This window comes from Octopus bimaculoides, chromosome 30, assembly GCF_046866305.1.
Source record: "Octopus bimaculoides isolate indiv1 chromosome 30, ASM4686630v1, whole genome shotgun sequence".
NCBI classification, from domain to species: Eukaryota; Metazoa; Mollusca; class Cephalopoda; order Octopoda; family Octopodidae; genus Octopus; species Octopus bimaculoides.
Window position 1 is genome coordinate 10,771,871 of NC_142957.1, and position 14,656 is coordinate 10,786,526.

A 14,656-nucleotide genomic window follows, 5' to 3' on the forward strand; every position below is an offset into this window, starting at 1 on the left:
TATATATATATATATATGTATATATATGTATATATATATATATATATATATATATATATATATATATATATATATATATGTATATATATGTATATATATATATATATATATATATATATATATATATATATATATATATATATATATATGTATATATATATATATATATATATATATATATATATATATATATATATATATATATATATATATTATATATATATATATATAGGCGCAGACTTGGTTGTGTTGTAAAAAGCTTGCTTACCAACCACATGGTTCTGGGTTCAGTCCCACTGTGTGGCACCTTGGGCAAGTGTCTTCTACTATAGCCTTGTGAGTACATTTGGTAGACAAAAACTGGAAGTAGCCCTAATATATATATATATATATATATATATATGTATGTATATATGTGTGTGTGTGTGTGTATATATATATATATATGTGTGTGTGTATCTTAGTATCTATATATAAGTATATATATTTACGTATGTGTGTATTTTTGTCCCCCCATCATCGCTTGACAGCTTCTTATTTCTGTATTGTCCCACAAGGGGCTAAACATAGAGGGGACAAACAAGGAGAGACAAAGAGATTAAGTCGATTACATCGACCGCAGTGCGTAACTGGTACTTAATTTATCGCTTGACAGTTTCTATTTTGTGGATTTTTACCTTTCACAGAGGGTTTTTGAACCTAACAACCATGATAGTCAAGGGATTACTGTATATATATATATATATATATAAACATATATATGATCATATACATAAACGCGTGTGTACATGCGTGTGTGTGCCCCCGCCATCACCACTTGACAACTGGTGTTTGTATGTTTATGTCCCCATAACTTAGTGGTTCAGCAAAAGCGTGTGATAGAATAAGGACTAGGCTTAAAAAATAAGTCTTGGGGGTCGATTTGTTTAACTAAAACCCCTCGAGGCAGTGCTCCAGCATGGCCACAGTCAAATGATTGCAACAAGTAAAAGAATATAAAAGAAAATATATATGTATTACTCTTTATTGTACACAGTATTATGGAGCCATTTCAGCCGATCTTACCAATTAGCTTCATACATGAACGAGGTAGTAGTGTGAGGTTGAGGTGAAAAAAAGGGAAGGTAAAGAAATAAAGAGGGAAGGTTTTAAGCACAAAATTCCTTATTACCAAATTTTCAGGACTTACACCAGAAATACTCACCCTTTAATGAAGACAGATTTTGTTACTGAAAAAACGAAAATTAGTTCATCATCCGTACAGAAATGTCAATTAGGGAGAAGTGAAGTTGTTAAATTAAAGTATTAGGGCATGGTGGGTGTGGGTGGATTGACAAAGATGTGAAGGGAGCAGACAAGGAGACAGTGAAACCTGTTGGTAACCAACGTGACGGGGTTGGCTGCTCATATGCTTACCCACCATGAGAGACATCATCATCATCATCGTCTTTTAACGTCCGCATTCCATACTAGCATGGGTTGGACGATTTGACTGAGGACTGGTGAAACCGGATGGCTACACCAGGCTCCAATCTGATTTGGCAGAGTTTCTACAGCTGGATGCCCTTCCTAACGCCAACCAGTCAGAGAGTGTAGTGGGTGCTTTTACATGTCACCCGCACGAAGGCCAGTCGGGCGGTACTGGCAACGGCCATGCTCAAAATGGTGTATTTTATGTGCCACCCACACAAGAGCCAGTCCAGGGGCACTGGCAACGATCTCGCTCGAAAATCCTTACACATGTCACGGGCACAAGTGCCAGAAAGGCGACGCTGGACACAGGTGCCATCCAGATTTCACTTTCGCTTGCCGCAATAAGTCTTTGCAAGCTGAGTTTCGTGTCCAATGAAGGAGACGACGTTGGCATGGGTGCCAGTCGTCGAATTTAGTTTGATTTCAATTTCACTTGCCTCAAAAAGTCTTCGCAAGCGGAATTTAGTGTCCAATGAAGGAAAGGTACGCATAAGTGGGCTGGCTACATCCCTGGCAGAGGCTGTGTGGTAAGTAGCTTGCTTAGCAACCACATGGTTTCGGGTTCAGTCCCACTGCGTGGCACCTTGGGCAAGTGTCTTCTACTATAGCCTCGGGCTGACCAAAGCCTTGTGAGTGGATTTGGTAGACGGAAACTGAAAGAAGCCCGTCGTATATATGTATATATATATGTGTATATATATATATATATATATATATATATATATATATATATATATATATATATGTTTGTGTTTGTCCCCCCAACTTCGCTTGACGACCGATGCTGGTGTGTTTACGTCCCCCGTAACTTAGTGTTTCGGCAAAAAGAGACCGATAGAATAAGTACTAGGCTTACAAAGAATAAGTCCTGGGGTCGATTTTCCCAACTAAAGGCGATGCTCCAGCATGGCCGCAGTCAAATGACTGAAACAAGTAAAAGTGTAAAAGAGTATCTATATATATATATATATATATATATATATATATATAGAGAGAGAGAGAGAGAGAGAGAGAGAGAGAGACAGACAGACAGAGAAAGAGAGAGATAGAGAGAGATAGATGGCATATACTGACCAAGAAGTGAAGCAAGAATAGGTCCATCCACTGGATCAACAATGAGAGCATCAGGTTCATAATATTTACTGCAAAATAAAACAAAACAAATTATTGGACATTTAACATTATTGGTCATTTACAGTATTAAATATATTAGTTAATTAACACCCCTGTAACATTGTTGGCACTCCGTCATCTATGACAAAATTAACTACTTGGGCAAACAACAATGAGCAACCCACACATTTAATATTGCACTGTGTCGTGCTTCTTCCCACATTTCCCATTGCGACATGGTTAATCAAAATACAATTATAATAAGTTAAAGAAGTGATTTTAAATTCTCAATCGCAGAATAATGCTAATAATATAGCCTGGACAGGATAAACTATCACTATTTTGCAGAGAAAAGTGTAGGTGGCTAGCTGTAGACTCGAACTCACATCCCCATGATTACATGTCACGATGCTTTGACTGATTAAGCTAAGCTACCCACTACAAATTCCTCTGCAAATTAAGATATATAAATCTCGCTTTATGAGACGCTCTCATATGTTAAATTCAAATTACGACAAACATAAATAAACAAACGAAGTTTGCTTTTAGAAGCGTTGAGCTGTCTTTTAGAAAGTTAAAGAAGTGATTTTAAATTCTCAATCGCAGAATAATGCTAATAATATAGCCTGAACAGGATAAACTACCCCTATTTTGCAGAGAAAAGTGTAGGTGGCTAGCTGTGGACTCGAACTCACATCCCCGTGATTACATGTCACGATGCTTTGACTGATTAAGCTAAACTACCCACTACAAATTCCTCTGCAAATTAAGATATATAAATCTCGCTTTATGAGACGCTCTCTTATGTTAAATTCAAATTACGACAAACGTAAATAAACAAACGAAGTTTGCTTTTAGAAGCGTTGAGATGTCTTTTAGAAAGTTAAAGAAGTGATTTTAAATTCTCAATCGCAGAATAATGCTAATAATATAGTCTGAACAGGATAAACTATCCTTATTTTGCAGAGAAAAGTGTAGGTGGCTAGCTGTGGACTCGAACTCACATCTCCGTGATTATACGTCACGATGCTTTGACCGATTAAGCTAAACTACCCACTACAAATTCCTCTGCAAATTAAGATATATAAATCTCGCTTTATGAGACGCTCTCATATGTTAAATTCAAATTACAACAAACATAAATAAACAAACGAAGTTTGCTTTTAGAAGCGTTGAGATGTCTTTTAGAAAGTTAAAGAAGTGATTTTAAATTCTCAATCGCAGAATAATGCTAATAATATAGCCTGAACAAGATAAACTACCCCTATTTTGCAGAGAAAAGTGTAGGTGGCTAGCACATTTGTCGTAATTTGAATTTAACATATGAGAGCGTCTCATAAAGCGAGATTTATGTATCTTAATTTGCAGAGGAATTTGTAGTAGGTAGCATAGCTTAATCGGTCAAAGCATCGTGACATGTAATCACGGGGATGTGAGTTCGAGTCCACAGCTTGCCACCTACACTTTTCTCTGCAAAAGAGGGATAGTTTATCCTGTTCAGGCTATATTATTAGCATTATTCCGTGATTGAGAATTTAAAATCACTTCTTTAACTTTCTAAAGACATCTCAACGCTTCTAAAAGCAAACTTCGTTTGTTTATTTACGTTTGTCGTAATTTGAATTTAACAATTATAATAATTACACAGAAACGAAACAGTGTTTAATAGTAAACAGAGCCGACTTACCTGCTGTTTTGCACAAGAAAATCAAGTATTTTGGCTAAATGTTTTTCAAATATAGAAATCCTAAGCCATAAATACTTGGGATTGTAGGAAGGAAGAGTTTTCTTTGGTTGTACTTTCCCACTATCCAGAGATTTTCTGAAAAGGCAAATTCATATGTCAGATTTCAACAATAAACTGTTACATATACATACATACACAATTACATTTCATCATCATCATCAGCATCGTTTAGCGTCCACTTTCCATGCTAACATGGGTTGGACGATTTGACTGAGGACTGGTGAAACCAGATGGCTACACCAGGCTCCAATCTGATTTGGCAGAGTTTCTACAGCTGGATGCCCTTCCTAACGCCAACCACTCAGAGAGTGTAGTGGGTGCTTTTTACGTGCCACCGGCATGAAGGCCAGTCAGGCGGTAGTGGCAACGACCACGCTCAAGATGGTGTATTTTATGTGCCACCTGCACAAGAGCCAGTCCAGGAGCACTGGCAACGAATTCGCTCGAAAATCCTACAAAGGCCAGTCAGGCGGAACAGTGATATATCTTAGGTGTTAAAACATAAGATATTATGTTTCTATTAAACATAAACATTACTCATTTGTAATTGAATATATTGGTCAAGTGGATTATAACCTGCAATAAAATTATTTTTAATGTTAGTCAAAATGTCAATTAAATATCAGGTAATAACTTCAATTGGTTCATTAATAAATTTTATTTATTTTTTTTTTGAGATAGACTATAAAATCTTGCAAACTTCTGAAATATCTGTAAATTTCAAAATTCAGATTTGGTTCATGGATGCAGTTGGGACCTTTTGCTTGGACTAATTTCAGATCTAAGTGGGGGGGGGGAATGTGTTCTAGGTCGTTCCTTTTGTTTGTTTTTGTTTTTTGTTTTAGCATTAAAACAAAAAAAAAAAAACAGTACTTATTTGAATTTACAAAAAAAAAAAAAAATCCGTAAGAAATAAATGGACGTTATGCAATGGCTTAGTTTTCAGCAAAGAGACAAGAAAACCGATGTCTGGATTTCGACAGAAAATGAAAATCAATGACATTATATGATCCAGCAAGGAGAACAGATACAGATGGACAATCAGGGTGACGGAATGGACGCCAAGACAATGGACAATCTCAAGAAGCTGACCAAGCTGACCTTGGTGGAATTTGAACTCAGAACAGAATGGCAGACGGAATACTGCTAAGCATTTCGCCCGGCGTGCTAACAATTCTGCCAGCTCACTACCAAAATTATTTTCTACTCTAGGCACCAGGCCCGAAATTTTTGGGGAGAGCACCAGTCGATTAGATTGATGCCCAGTACACAACTGGTATTTAATTTATCGACCCTGAAAGGATATTAAGGCAAAGTCGACCTCGGTGGAATTTGAACTCAGAACAGAATGGCAAATGAAATACCTATTTCTTTACTGCCCACAAGGGGCTACACACAGAGGGGACAAACAAGGACAGAAAAACGGATTAAGTCTATTATATCGACCCCAGTGCGTAACTGGTACTTAATTTATCGACCCCAAAAGGATATTAAGGCAAAGTCGACCTCAGCGGAATTTAAACTCAGAACGCAGTGGCAGACAAAATACCGCTAAGCATTTCGCCCGGCGTGCTAACGTTTCTGCCAGCTCGCCACCAAAATTCTTTTCTACTCTAAGCACAAGGCCCGAAATTTTTGGGAAGGGCACCAGTCGATTAGATTGACCTCAGTACACAACTGGTATTTAATTTGTCAACCCCGAAAGGATATAAAGGCAAAGTTGACCTCAGCGGAATTTGAACTCAGAACATAGCGACAGACGAAATACCAGTAAGCATTTTGCCTGGCGTGCTAATGATTCTGCCAGCTCGCCGCCAATATTACGCTGTTAGCATGCCGGCAAATTGCTTAGTGGTATTTCGTCAATCTCTATGTCCTGAGTTCAAATGCTGGCCAAGTCAACTAACTTTGCTTTTCATCGTTTTGAGATCAATTAAAATAAAGTACCGCTTGAGCGCTGGAGAGGGTTGGTGTAATTGATTTACCCACTGAATTCCCACCCACAACACCACCACCACCACCAAAATTGCTAGCACTGCGCCAAAATTCGAAACCATTTTTATGCTGTTCTTCGGAATCGACAGAAAATATCGCAAAATTTGCAGGATTTTATAGAATGAAAATTGGAAAGACAAAAGGCAGTTTGGTGTTGTGTTGTAGCTTCTTGTTGTTAAATTGGTTTGTAATCGACAACATCAACAACAACAACAACAACAACAGCAGCAGCAGCAGCAGCAGCTGTAGCAGCAAGAATACCAGCGAACTGTTAAACGAAGCTATAATTAATTAATATAAATGAGCATGGTATTGGTTTTCAGTCAATTAAAAGCACTTTTGCTGGTTTTTAGCTTCGGCTTTTATATCCTTTAAAATAATATTACAAAAAAAAAAAAAAAAAATGTGTGTGTATGTAATATTTCACTGATACATACACATATATTTATATACATAGACATAATATGAAATGTTAATACACACACACACACACACACACAATTTTAACAACATAGACGTAATTTCAAATGTTAACACAAAATACATACATATATATACATATATACATACATGCACATACGCATCTATAAATACACGCAATCGCAAATGTTAACACACACATGCTTATATACATACATACCTACACATACTGTCTCAAATGTTAACACACACACACATACATACACACCATTCATTAACACAATCTCAAATGTTAACACATATAGATGTACACACATACACATATGTATCTACACATACATATACATAAATGCATGTATATGTACATACACACATATAATCTGAAATGTTAACACACACACACACACACACACACACAGACACACACACACATACACACCAGATATAAACACAAGCTCAAATGTTAACACATGCATGCAAACATACACATATGTATCTACAAATACATCTACATATATACACACACACACACACACACACACAATCTCAAATGTTAATACATACGTACATACACATATGTATCTACACACACACACACACACACACAATATCAAATGTTTATACATATGTATCTACACATATACATACACACATACATAAAAACACATATGCATCTACACAAATGTTAACACATACACATATACACACAATCTCAAATGTTAACACACGCACACACACACACACACACACACATACATACATACAATCTCAAATGTTTACACATACAGACACACACACGTACATGCATACACATACATACCTACACAGACACAATCTAAAATGTTAACACACACGAATACATACACACCATACATAAACACACTCTCAAATGTTAACACATACATACATACATATCTACACATACATACACACACACACACACACACACTATGTTAATAATACAACATTATCTGCAAAAAGAAAAATTCAACAGGAGTTAGTATTTAAATTCTGGTTAAGTAATAAAATCGTCGTTAACATTGTTAATGATGTAAACCAAGACATTGTTAATTAATCAAAATTTCAATTGTAACAAGGGGAAATTTTTGTTCAGTTATAACCAGTTCTGGTCATGAAGGAAAGGGGGGGGGTCATATCTGAAATTTTAATTGATTTTAAACTTAATTAAAAACAGAATATTAACAATGTAATAGAAGGAACGAGGAAGTAAAGTGAGAGAACTCCAGTTATATTTCAGTCTTATGAAACCTCTTCAAGCATGACTTTAAACTGCATTTGGTAGTGAGGCCCTGGAAATGGAGCTCCAAGGTTTTGAGGAGTGTGGAACCATCTCTTAGCCACTACTGATCCCAGATCTACTCTGACCCAGAAGGGTAACACCTATCAGGGTCCTAGCTATGGATTAGATAGCATGAAACCACCAAAACTAGTGTATGCTGAAATCATGGGATGTATCATGGTAAATGTAAACTATTTAAGTAAACTAAAAAAAAAAAAGAAAAAAAAAGACACCGCAGGAGTGGCTGTGTGGTAAGTAGCTTGCTTACCAACCACAGATTTCCGGGTTCAGTCCCACTGCATGGCATCTTGGGCAAGTGTCTTCTACTACAGCCTCGGGCCGACCAAAGCCTTGTGAGTGGATTTGGTAGACAGAAACTGAAAGAAGCCTGTCGCATATATATATATATATGTGTGTGTGTGTGTCTGTGCGTGTGTGTGTCTGTGTCTGTGTTTGTCCGCCCAACATCGCTTGACAACCGATGCTGGTGTGTTTACGTCCCCGTAACTTAGTGGTTCGGCAAAAGAGACCGATAGAATAAGTACTAGGCTTACAAATAATAAGTCCTGGGGTCGATTTGCTCGACTGAAGACGGTGCTCCAGCATGGCCACAGTCAAATGACTGCAACAAGTAAAAAGAGTTTAAAAATGAGTTATTATTATTATTATTATTCAGTAGTTTTATTTTTATAACGTGCTTTCACTTCACTACCGAGCGCAGCTCTGTGTGCCTTGGGTATGTGCTGTGGTTTGCTGTGGTGCTCTTATGTTTACTGAATTGAAAGTGTTTTGCGTAGGATGTGTGCAGAGCCCAGTAATTGCAATTTTCTGTATGTTATATATATATTTGTAAGTCCTGGTGTTTTTGTTATGTATTTGTCTGAATATTTTTTTATTATACCCAAGGCACCTACTATGATGGGAATTGTTTCTGTTTTTAGATTCCACATTCGAGTTACCTCTATTTCCAGGTCTTTGTATTTTGAAAGTTTTTCCATTTCTTTTAGAGAAACGTTGTCATCTGCTGGTATTGATACATCAATTAGAAAGCATTTTTTTTCTTCATGATCTTTGATAACTATATCTGGTCTCATTATCATTAGCAAGCAAGGCAAAATAATGAAAGAAAGGAGATAAAAATGTTAAAAACCGTTGTTGGGGCTGTTTGTGTTCTTCGAAAATTACGTTAGTCATTATTTTAGAAAGATGCGGCCGCAAGTCAGGTTGCTAAGAAGCAGATCAGCTTTGGTTTATGAAGGAAATGAAAAACAAAAAAAAAAAAACAAGGCAAGGTGGGACTAGTTAGTTCGTTAGTTAATTAGTTAGTTAGAGCAATGATAAAGTGTTTGGCATCTTCATTAACACGGGAAATCTCACAGAAACGGCAAGCCCTCAATTATTCGGTAAAGGCCCAGCATGCTGAGGTTGCTGATCTCAGGGGACGGATAAGTAGATTTCTCACAGATTTTGGAATGCGACGGAGGAACGGAGGCGTTCTGTGACGGCCATGAGGCAGTTTTGGTGCTCCACTGGGCAAATGCTTTCGAAAAACTGAAGAGTAATAACATGGAAATAAAAAGAATATTTAAGAAGGACAAAAAAAAAAAAAAGAAAAAAAAAACGGGAAAGAAAGGAAAAGAAAACAAAGAGGTTTTGTTGAAAACATCGAGTTAACCCTTTAACCTTTAAACTGATGATATCCGGCCAAAATAGTCTTCCTGTTTTTTTGTTCAGACTGACCAGATCCAGCCTTTCACACCTACCCTACAATGTCATTCTAAAACTTAAACAATCACATCATTGAAATCTCAAAGCTATGAGATAATGCATGATTGATTCAAAACAATGTGAATTAATAAGCATTATGTTTGACAGAATAGTCTGAATGCTAAAGAGTTATATGTAGATATGGGATCTTTTTTAAAACGGGGGCCACATTTTTCATTAACGAAACACTTTGAAACTTGGAACACTGGTAGAATGTGTCATATAAACATCTTTTTCTCTTAGTCTTCTTAAAAAAAAAAGAAATCCATAAATTATTCCATGTTAAAGTTGTCGTATTTCTGTAATTTCAACCAATCACTGACGTCCATTCAGCCGATATACATTAAGCGCCGACTACATAAACAAACGATTCTGAAACAATTAACCCTAACCCTAACCCTAACTCTAACCCTAACCCTAACCCTAGGGTTAGGGTTAGGGTTAGGGTTAGAGTTAGGGTTAGGGTTAGGGTTAGGGTCAAAGCAAATTTAAAATGAAAAAAGCAAATAAAACGAAGAATCGTTTGTTTATGTAGTCGGCACTTAATGTATATCGGCTGAATGGACGTCAGTGATTGGTTGAAATTATCGAAATAAGACAATTTTTTACATGTAATAAATTCGAATACAAAAATATTTTTCTGTTCTATAACACAAAATAGATAAGTATACGAAGTTTGAAAGTCTTTCCGTACCAAAAACACTACGTAAAACATTAATGAAAAATGTGGCCCCCGTTTTAAAAAAGATCCTAGATATGATATTGGGTATGATTTGAGAGAGATTTGGCTGCTATTTCTAACAGAACTAGCCCCCATGTAGTGGTCTTCCTTGTTGTTTCATACACAGATATATATCAATTTAGCATTTGAACTGACCATAGCTCACTCAAGACCATTGCCGACCTTTGGGAACATTGTGCGCTCTAGGACTAACTTATATTTTGCATTTGCGGCACCGTTGGTGGATAATGAGCTCTGCTCTTGACAAGCATACACGACTGCAAACATTGCAGATATATATATATATATATATATATATATATATATGTATATATATGTATATATATATATATATATGTATATATATATATATATATGTATATATATATATATATGTATATATATATATATATGTATCATCATCATCATCATCATCATCGTTTAACGTCCGCTTTCCATGCTAGCATGGGTTGGACGATTTGACTGAGGACTGGTGAAACCGGATGGCAACACCAGGCTCCAGTCTGATTTGGCAGAGTTTCTACAGCTGGATGCCCTTCCTAACGCCAACCACTCAGAGAGTGTAGTGGGTGCTTTTACGTGTCACCCGCACGAAAACGGCCACGCTCGAAATGGTGTCTTTTATGTGCCACCCGCACAAGCCAGTCCAGGGGCACTGGCAACGATCTCGCTCGAAAATCCTACAGGAGCCAGTCAGGCGGTACTGGCAACGGCCACGCTCAAAATGGTGCATCTCATGTGCCACCCGCACAAGAACCAGTCCAGGGGCACTGGCAACGATCTTACTTGGCTTGCCGGGTCTTCTCACGCACAGCCCATTTCCAAAGGTCTCGGTCCGTAGTGATCGCCTCGGTGAGGCCCAATGTACGAAGGTCTTGCCTCACCACCTCAGCCCAGGTCTTCCTGGGCCTACCTCTTCCACGGGTTCCCTCAACTGTTAGGGTGTGGCACTTTTTCACGCAGCTATCCTCCTCCATTCTCACCACATGTCCATACCAGCGCAATCGTCTCTCTTGCACGCCAAAACTGATGCTTCTAATGTTCAGCTTTTCTCTCAAGATACTTACACTCTGACGGGTATTCACATTGACATTACACATCCAACGGAGCATACTGGCTTCATTCCTTGCGAGCTTACGTATGTCCTCAGCAGTTACAGCCCATGTTTCACTGCCATGTAGCATGGTTGTTCGTACGCATGCGTCATACAGTCTGCCTTTTACTCTGAGTGAGAGTCCCTTTGTCGCCAGCAGGGGTAAGAGCTCTCTAAACTTTGCCCAGGCTATTCTTATTCTAGCAGCTACACTTTCAGCGCACCCACCCCCACTACTAACTTGGTCGCCCAGATAGCGGAAGCTATCAACTACCTCTAGTTTTTCACCCTGGAATGAGATAGAAGTTGTTTCCTGTTTGTTTGCAGTCTTTATTGCACCTGAACATCTGCCACAAACAAAAACTAACTTGCTAGTTAACCTGCCTTTGATGTTGCTGCACCTCTTATGTGTCCATAGCTTGCACCGGGTACATCTTATAGAGTTACTACCTACTCCTTTGTATATATATATATATATGTATATATATATATATATATATATATATGTATATATATATATATATATGTATATATATATATATATGTATATATATATATGTATATATATATATATGTATATATATATATGTATATATATATATATATATATATATATGTATATATATATATATATGTATATATATATATATATGTATATATATATATATATGTATATATATATATATATATGTATATATATATATATATGTATATATATATATATATATGTATATATATATATATATGTATATATATATATATATGTATATATATATATATATGTATATATATATATATATGTATATATATATATATATGTATATATATATATATATGTATATATATATATATATGTATATATATATATATATGTATATATATATATATATGTATATATATATATATATGTATATATATATATATATGTATATATATATATATATGTATATATATATATATATGTATATATATATATATATGTATATATATATATATATGTATATATATATATATATATATATGTATATATATATATATATGTATATATATATATATATATGTATATATATATATATATGTATATATAATATAATATGTATATATATATATATGTATATATATATATATATATGTATATATATATATATATATGTATATATATATATATATGTATATATATATATATGTATATATATATATATATGTATATATATATATATATATGTATATATATATATATATATGTATATATATATATATATATGTATATATATATATATATATATGTATATATATATATGTATATATATATATATATATGTATATATATATATATGTATATATATATATATATATATGTATATATATATATATATATATATATATATATATATATATATATATATATATATATATATATATATATATATATATATATATATACATATATATATATATATATACATATATATATATATATATACATATATATATATATATATATACATATATATATATATATATACATATATATATATATATACATATATATATATATATACATATATATATATATACATATATATATATATATATACATATATATATATATATATACATATATATATATATATATACATATATATATATACATATATATATATATATATATATATATATATATATATATATATACATATATATATATATATATACATATTATATATATATACATATATATATATATGTATATATATATATATATATATATATATATATACATATATATATATATATATATATATTTGTGTATGTGTGTCTTTGTGTTTGTTCCCCCATTACTGCTTGACAACCGGTGTTGGTGTGTTTATGTTTCCATAACGTAGAAGTTTGGCAAACAGAAACCAATAAAATAAGTACAGTCAATTTGTTCAAATGAAAGAAGAAAAAAACCCCTTCAAAGCAGTGCTCCAGCATGGACGCAGTCAAATGACTAAAGGAATAAAAGGATATCTTATATCTACAAAGACAGGACAATCACAGTTTTCATGTATTCGATCATCAGTCTCTGCTCGATTGAGGTTGACCTAGGGTTAAACAACAACGTTGTTGGCACTCCGTCGGTTACGACGACGAGGGTTCCAGTTGATCCGATCAACGGAACAGCTTGCTGCTCGTGAAATTAACGTGCAAGTGGCTGAGCACTCCACAGACACGTGTACCCTTGACGTAGTTCTCGGGGGATATTCAGCGTGACACAGAGTGTGACAAGGCTGACCCCTTTGAATTACAGGCACAACAGAAACAGGAAGTAAGAGTGAGAGAAAGTTGTGGTGAAAGAGTACAGCAGGGTTCGCCACTATCCCCTGTGAAATTAACGTGCAAGTGGCTGAGCACTCCACAGACACGTGTACCCTTGACGTAGTTCTCGGGGGATATTCAGCGTGACACAGAGTGTGACAAGGCTGACCCCTTTGAATTACAGGCACAACAGAAACAGGAAGAAAGAGTGAGAGAAAGTTGTGGTGAAAGAGTACAGCAGGGTTCTGCCACCATCCCCTGCCGGAGCCTCGTGGAGCTTTTTAGGTGTTTTCGCTCAATAAACACTCACAACGCCCCCCGGTCTGGGAATCGAAACCGCGATCCTATGACCGCGAGTCCGCTGCCCTAACCACTGGGCCACTGCGCCTCCAAACAACAACGACAACAACAGTGATAAAAAGGAGGAGGAGGTGGAGTTAGTATTACCTTGTCGGATCATTGTTGGATTCGATCTCCTGAACGATCTTAAGAACCTGCCAAGCGGGTTCATAATGTTTGGATAGTTTCTGAAGAAGTGCTGTAGTGGTTCCATGCTTAAACAGTCCAAGAGACCGTTTCTTTAGGCCATGTAACAGACACGCCTCAACTGCTCCTGAAGAAGAAGAAGAAGAAGAAGGAGAAGAGAAAACAACAAGGGTTAAAGTCCGTGTTTCAGTTAATCGGGGTATCTGGATTGAGAACTGG

At 35.4% G+C, this 14,656-nt stretch overlaps 1 protein-coding gene across 1 annotated transcript in view; it reads right to left on the reverse strand.

Annotated features, from left to right (window-relative positions):
* Nucleotides 1-14,656, reverse strand: part of LOC149130199 (small G protein signaling modulator 1-like) — a 105,902-nt gene that overhangs the window by 42,371 nt on the left and 48,875 nt on the right. The window contains 4 exon segments of the mRNA XM_089346249.1: nucleotides 2,548-2,615; nucleotides 4,274-4,408; nucleotides 9,426-9,599; nucleotides 14,399-14,564. Of these exon segments, the coding sequence (XP_089202375.1) occupies nucleotides 2,548-2,615; nucleotides 4,274-4,408; nucleotides 9,426-9,599; nucleotides 14,399-14,564 (543 nt within the window).